Here is a 7,289-nt window from a genome sequence, read left to right as displayed (position 1 = left end):
TAACTCTTCCTTCTTATTGGATATTGCTTTCTTTTTCTTCAGAAGCAACAACCTCTGTTACCGTTTATTGACTTCCGTATAGCACGTTTGATATACCAAATATACAAATCTTCCATACCAAAGATGCAAATCTAATATCCATACTAAACTATGGCTGCTTCTACGATTTCTACATGTAGAATTTTCTTTTGGAAGAATACTTCGGCAGTAATTTATCTAGTAAAAGTTCATTTGTAAAAAACCTTGTTTTTGATTATCTCTCTTCTTTTCTCTGTTTTCAATGTTTTTCTCATCAGATCTTGCGATTATTCAGTGAGTCCACTGAAAAAATTGGCGACTTGAAGCACGATTTAGCAGAAGCAAAGCAGAGCTTGGGTGCACGCAATAAACAATTACACCAGTTGTGGTATCGTTCTGTTACATTGCGGCACATCATCTCACTTTTGGACCAAATCGAGGGCATTGCTAAGGTTGGTTTGATTAGCTGTAACATTTCGAAGTTGATTTTCTGTGGAATTGGATAGCGCTTGCTATGTATCTGCGCTGCTCTGAAGTTTTATACTTCATTTATGATTTATATGTTTCTGATGATATGTTCCCAATATTTGTACTTACTTGTTCTTTTCACTTTGGGTTACTTAAAAGAAACTGCTTTTCTGATGAAAATGTTGGCCCTGCCTCTTGAAACATGGAACAGGTTCCATCTCGTATTGAGAAGCTCATTGCCGATAAGCAGTTTTACGCTGCTATTCAAGTGTATCTCCAGTCGTCTCTGATGCTTGAGCGTGAGGGGCTTCAAACGGTAATTTACTTACTACTAGTGTTAACAACTGTTGGAAAAGAATTTCATGGTTATATTGTGGGTCTTCCCATTCTTTTTTTTCAATTTGATCTCTAGGATTGTTTTGTAATAAATCCATTGATGGGGATATGGTATCATCAAATCTCTGTTCGAGGGATGTACTGTTCATATGGATGTTGTACTCATAGATATTCTTGTTCGTTCACCTAGGTTGGTGCTCTTCAAGATGTCAGATCTGAGCTAACTAAGTTGCGAGGAGCTCTTTTCTTCAAAATTCTAGATGATTTGCATGCGCACCTATACAATAGAGGTGAATACAGGTAGGTTTCTTCTTCGCTTCTGTAAACGAAAATTTCAGAAGCTGTGCTGCTTTTTATCCTCGATTCCAGTGGCCTGCGTGCATAACAGTGTGCCTCATCATTTCTGTTAGTGCACAATCTTCTGTTCTTGACCATGTTTATGCTGCAGTTCAGTTGCGTCAAGCATATATGAAAGAGATGATGAAGTACCAACAACAACAGCTGTTGCAGCTAGTCGAATGAGCTCACAACCACTGTCTCGTAGAACACGGACACTGAAAGGTGATACTCAGTTTGGTGTTAGATGGCTCACAAATGGTTCATATAGAACAGCTTCTAATGATGAAAGGTATGATTTAGCAACTTTCCCCTTCAATTCTTTCTTCATGGGATATTAGGAACCTTTATTCGTGTATAAAGATTAGAAAGTTTATTTTGAGTGATCAGTGTTTAACAATTGTCTGTTTAGTTGTGATTCTCCATACTTACGGCTTGATTGTTAATATTGATATTACCATACTTCATCATTTCCTAATCATTATGTGGAGATTCTTCTTGTAAAATTCCTTCATTAGAATATTTTTCGATAGAAGAAACTACAATGTAAATTGATTATTGCAGAAGCTGCTTTGTTCTGGAAATACGAAACATACGTTGCTTATTTTGGTATTCCATGACTTCGTTAATGTTTGTATCTTTTATCACATTGTGTTTTTTAGTTCATCATTTGATGGACATGATGAAGAGGACTCCGTAGAACATGATGAAGCCACCACGGATAGTGCCAGGAATGGCACTGATAGTAAATTGCTTGCTTACCACCTTCCGCCTTGGCTTTCTGATTCCACTCCGGACGAGTTTATAGTATGTGTTCGTGAAGCAGTCATAAAGCATATTTTCTCTCCATTTTTTTCAGTCTCATGACATTGCTTTTCTCTTGTTTCAGGAAGCAGTAAGAAAGAGTGATGAGCCACTGCATGTGAAGTATCTACAGACCCTTGTTCAGTGTCTCTGCATGCTTGGCAAAGTTGCAGCTGCTGGTGCTATCATATGGTTGGCTTTCTAATAATTTTCATATTTTTCTGTAAATGGTTTTTGAAATGCTACTGTTCCTGTTTTACTGCTGGATATAGTTATAGAAAATTCACTTCTTGAATGCCTCTTAGTTTTAGATCGCTAGTAGATGGCCTCATTTCGTTAGTTAACTTGTCACCCCAGTCATCACTAGATACTATCTTTATCAGATGTCTATGTGTAATATTTGGGACCAGTGAACCTTTATCATTCTTGAATTTAAAGATGAATGGATCCAACTCTTCATTCAAGTTAATTCATGGCAGATTGTACATTCCGTCTTAGAAATTGTGAACTTTTCTTAGTTATGTTTTTGTGTTCTTTTGCAGCCAAAAACTTCGACCCACAATTCATGAGATCATAATATCCAAGATTAAAGCCCATGTGGTGACTACAAATTTGTCAAAGTCCGCCTGTAGTCAGGGTGATCCGAGTGCAGCTGCCGGATTGCATTTTATCAAAGGACAGTCAGAGGCCTACAGGTTAGCAAAAGAGAAACCTCAAAATGGGATATCAAATTCAGGAACTCACCTGGCTGTGAGCCCTGTTTCGCCTCTTATGGCACCTGGAGGCAAAGCGCAGGCTGCAGCAAAAGAACTTCTTGACTCAATTTTAGATACTATTGTCAAGATATTTGGTGAGAAATTCAACTCTCAAACTCATCTCAATAAATCATTTTCCATAGTCATAAAGCTCAAAATTTATGTAACTGTTGCTTTTATAGAAAATCATGTTGTTATTGGAGAGCTTTTGGAGTTGAAGGCTTCGCAACATGACATTAACACACCAAAGTCATTGCCTACTGATGTGAATTGGAACACCGAGTCTGAAGCATCCCAAGCTACTGGAGGCTATACTATCAGTTTTCCCTTGACAATCCTACAGGTCCGCTTATTATATTCGATATTACTATTTTGCCGTGAAGCTAAATGTTTATGAAACTACGTTGAACTACTGGGTTCCTATACTTAAGCTTGTTGAAATTCTATTGTGTTGATGAAAGAGTGAATGCCAACAACTCATATGTGAGATTCTACGAGCAACTCCAGAAGCTGCTTCAGCAGATACTGCTGCACAAACTGCTAAGCTTGCAAAGAAGGCTCCAAAGAAAGACAAAAGGCAAGTGACCCACTAGCATTGGTAGTTCATACATTTACCCAGATGGTTTTCTCATTATCATGTAGACGTATAAGATTTTGTTCTGAAAGGCTTGGTTTCCATGAACAAGCTTGTTTGTGTTGGGCTGTGAATCTCCTGGTGTGGTCATTCGATAATGTAGGGAGGATGTTAGAGTTGAGATATATGCATGTCAATATAGGAAATAGTTCAAACGTTGTTTAACATACAAAACATGTCGCATTCTCTGTCCGCTTCATAGTGCTTTGCAAGGGTATTTGTAATATATGCATGTGAAGCTCTGCAGTTTAGTTAGTAGTATTTATGCTTGTTTGATAATGTTGGTCTGCAGGGATGCACCTGAAGATGGGCTAACATTTACCTTTCGGTTTACAGATGCAACTGTATCGATTTCTAATCAGGGTAATAATCAATCATCCTGACTTTTCTTTAGTTAGAACACCTTTGGTGGACTTAATGACGTTATCTGCTGATGGCAGGAGCTGATCTCATTCGTCAAGGTTGGGGAAAGAGGGCTCCAAATGCATCACTGGAAGGTTACGGATCTGCAGCTGTTTTGCCTGAACAAGGAATATATCTAGCTGCATCTATTTACCGGCCTGTCCTTCAGGTTTAGATTCTGGTTGATCTAACCATTCTCATTCAATGTCAAAATTCTAGTAGACTAATGATCTATGTGGCTTGCAGTTTACAGATAAAATCACCTCAATGTTGCCCAAAAAGCATTCCCAGCTTGTGTAAGTTCAAAATTTCCACTTGCCTTTGAAGGCTGTCATCCTGGCTCAGCTAAACACCTTGCTCACTGTCCAAAATGAATGTTAAATTATTGTTTTCTCAAGTTGTTAGACATCGCCAGTATTTTCACCACAATTTTCAATACTTGATGCAGTAATGATGGATTGCTTACATTCACTGAGAACTTTGTGAAGGACCACCTGTTACCGAAAATGTTTGTGGACTACAGGAAAGGCGTACAACAAGCTATATCAAGTAACCCCCATAATCATAGAGTTTTTTGTTGCTATTTTAGGGTAATTATTTTCTAAAGTATACACAGAATTGCATCTTGAAAGGTGAGCTGTTAGTTAGGGCCCTAAAGACTTAGAGATTTGACATCATAAGGTGGTCATTGAAGCATTTGCTCGTAAAACTAACTGAATTGGTCTGCCAATGTGGCATCTTTATGTAAAGTTAAAGCATCTTTGAGATTTGTTGCAGATATCTTCGAAGATTCCTTGGCATGAAATATACTATAGAAATATTTTCATTTCACTAATTTATAAAACAAAGTACAAGTAATGTCGGTGTGTAATTCTGCATAAATTCAAGGTTAAAAACCCATGGTTCTCAAAATCATTTTGCAGGCGCTGCCGCATTTCGTCCCCGTGCACATACAAGTACTACTTACACCCCGACCGTAGAAAAAGGCCGACCTATCTTACAAGGTCTTTTGGCAATAGATCTCCTTGCAAAAGAGGCAAGTCGTCTATGCATTTAAAACTGCAAGCTACTTTTCATATGTTTGATCTTCCAAAAATAATGGATCAGTGTAGTGGTCACTTCCAATTCATCATTTTGTGTTTCCAAGTTTCAAGATATATCTGTTCTGATGAAACTACTTGCTCTTCAAATTTATAGGTTCTTGGCTGGGCTCAAGCCATGCCTAAATTTGCTACTGACCTTGTGAAGTATGTTCAGACATTTCTTGAGAGGACATTTGAAAGATGTCGAACATCATACATAGAGGTATGGATCTTCCTCCTTTCTTCTTCCTCCTTTCTTATTCGTTGTCCTCTTCATTTGACTCTTCTAATCTATGTTATATGTGTGGCATCTGGTTTGGGGGTTTGCGTGATATAGTCCAAAATCTTACACTAAAAAGTAGTTTTGCCAGCGTAATGTGATTTTAAAAATTTAACTGGAGGTGGATAAATTAGATGATATGACTGTGGTTTTATAGTCTACAAAGATTAAGGTGTTGCTTAAGATGAATGAAAAAAGTGAACATCGTGAAACCAGCTAGTGTTCAGTTTGAAAACTGAGTAGCTACGCTGCTTTAGGCTTTTGTCATCGTCTTGTATAGCCTACGGTGCTAGTGTAAGTTATTTTACCAGCGTGTGAGAATGTAGCAGAACTTGGCATTAAATGCTTAGACGCAATAATCCTGAGAATTATGATTCAAACAGAGATAAAATTTGCATTTTCTTACACTATTTCTTACCCATTTAATGCCTCTTTAGTTTCCCTAAATGTAAAGTATTGCATTTCTTCTTTTGTACACACTTTTCTGACCATAGGTTTCATTGTTAATATTTCAGGCTGTTCTAGAGAAGCTCAGTTACATGCTCATTGGGAGGCATGATATTGAGAAACTGATGCGGCTTGATGCGGCGAGTGCTTGTTTGCCATCTCCGCTTGGTCATGCTGGTTCTCACTCTGAGGCTGTATCCACTGACGTAGAACTCAGTGACCTATTTTTGAGCTTGCGACCTATCAAGCAGGTAAAGATATTTGCTGTCTGAAACTTATTCTAATAAAAAAAGTCATTCGGTGAAGATAAAAACTATTTGTGTTTCTTACAGGATAATCTTATTCGTGATGACAACAAACTGATTTTGTTAGCCTCTCTTAGTGACTCGCTTGAATTCGTGGCAGACTCTATTGAGAGGTGAGTTCATTGGATCAGATTTTTTATGCATGTCCTGTTCCTCATCTCTTAGTACATCTTAAATATTATAAGGACACAAGGAAAAGTGGGAAGTTCGATGATGTTATAAAAGCGAAGAAAAAAAGGACATGCATAGTAGAAAATCGGATTGCTAAGAGACTAAACTAGACTGATCACTATCTTTTCCAGCTCAATCTTGAAAAACTTAGAAACCTTTTGGTTAAGTGGAGAAGAAAAGCTTGCATAGTTTGATGAGTCTTCCATGAATTTTGTTTTTCCCTTTTCTGTTGTGCTCCTTAATCATGTCGAGCAAGATAATCATTTCTTCCTTCCCTAACAGCTAACGGATGCAAAGTCTTTCTGATGTTTTGATTTTCAAAATATTTAGGCTTGGACAAGCAGTTCCTCGTGCGGCAAGTCAAGCTGAAGATAATAGCAGAAATCAAGCAACTTCTCCTAGGAATCTGGCATCATTTGCTGATGAGTACAGAAAACTTGCGACTGATTGCCTAAAGGTTCTTCGTGTTGAGATGCAATTGGAAACAGTCTTTCATCTCCAGGTATGTGATTGATGTTCCGTTTGTAAAGAAAGTGGCATGACTATGAGAATTCAATCTGTGACCTGTAAAACTTACGAAATACTATGGTGTAAAAAAAGGAAATGACGAATAGGGAATACCTGGAGGATGAGGATGCTGAAGAGCCAGACGACTTTGTCATATCTCTTACTTCACAGGTTAGTTATATGATTATATCTAATGTACTTTAGAAAACAATATTCCAGGAATGCACTTTAGTAAGCATTGTTTAGTTTCATAGCCATCAAAGATTCATATCAGTACTCTAATCTAGTTAGCCAGATGATGAAGTCATCTTAATTTATTGCTGTGACTTACGTGAATTACACCCTTGTTTAGTGTCCAGTCTAATTTTGAACTGGTTTTGCGAGATGAAAATGGTTTGAAACCAATATTTCTACACCAAGTTTCTTACGCTTCCTCTTTTTATTACAGATAACGCGTAGGGACGAGGGAATGGCGCCTTTCATCTCTGGTGAGAAGAGGAATTATGTTTTTGGTGGCATATGTGGAGTTGCAGCAAATGCGTCCATTAAGGTACACCTTTTCTTTTCTTTTCTTTTTTATCTTGTAAATCTATTTTTATTTATGGTAATGGGATTTATTTGATATACGGTACTTCGAATTCATATTTGAATATACCATACTATAATTCGATCTCCAATATGTTATCACAATCTTCTAAACCGTGACCTTATTACGAAATTTTCTAGGCTTTGGCTGACATGAGG

At 37.5% G+C, this 7,289-nt stretch overlaps 1 protein-coding gene across 1 annotated transcript in view; it reads left to right on the top strand.

The window, feature by feature from the left end:
* LOC104748103 (exocyst complex component SEC8-like) overlaps positions 1–7,289 on the top strand; it is a 9,697-nt gene that overhangs the window by 101 nt on the left and 2,307 nt on the right. Inside the window, exons 2-21 of the mRNA XM_010469793.1 lie at positions 180–470; positions 698–802; positions 1,013–1,122; positions 1,271–1,450; positions 1,821–1,965; positions 2,048–2,154; positions 2,505–2,812; positions 2,900–3,060; positions 3,179–3,294; positions 3,644–3,714; positions 3,792–3,922; positions 4,000–4,049; positions 4,202–4,302; positions 4,677–4,789; positions 4,951–5,058; positions 5,631–5,813; positions 5,895–5,980; positions 6,369–6,540; positions 6,639–6,716; positions 6,994–7,095. Coding sequence (XP_010468095.1) covers positions 180–470; positions 698–802; positions 1,013–1,122; positions 1,271–1,450; positions 1,821–1,965; positions 2,048–2,154; positions 2,505–2,812; positions 2,900–3,060; positions 3,179–3,294; positions 3,644–3,714; positions 3,792–3,922; positions 4,000–4,049; positions 4,202–4,302; positions 4,677–4,789; positions 4,951–5,058; positions 5,631–5,813; positions 5,895–5,980; positions 6,369–6,540; positions 6,639–6,716; positions 6,994–7,095 — 2,718 coding nt within the window. The remainder of the gene's footprint in view (positions 1–179; positions 471–697; positions 803–1,012; positions 1,123–1,270; positions 1,451–1,820; positions 1,966–2,047; positions 2,155–2,504; positions 2,813–2,899; positions 3,061–3,178; positions 3,295–3,643; positions 3,715–3,791; positions 3,923–3,999; positions 4,050–4,201; positions 4,303–4,676; positions 4,790–4,950; positions 5,059–5,630; positions 5,814–5,894; positions 5,981–6,368; positions 6,541–6,638; positions 6,717–6,993; positions 7,096–7,289) is intronic.

Source organism: Camelina sativa, chromosome 15 (assembly GCF_000633955.1).
Source record: "Camelina sativa cultivar DH55 chromosome 15, Cs, whole genome shotgun sequence".
Classification (NCBI taxonomy): Eukaryota; Viridiplantae; Streptophyta; class Magnoliopsida; order Brassicales; family Brassicaceae; genus Camelina; species Camelina sativa.
Note: the sequence above shows the minus strand (reverse complement) of the source record. Positions and strands in the feature narration are given on the sequence as shown.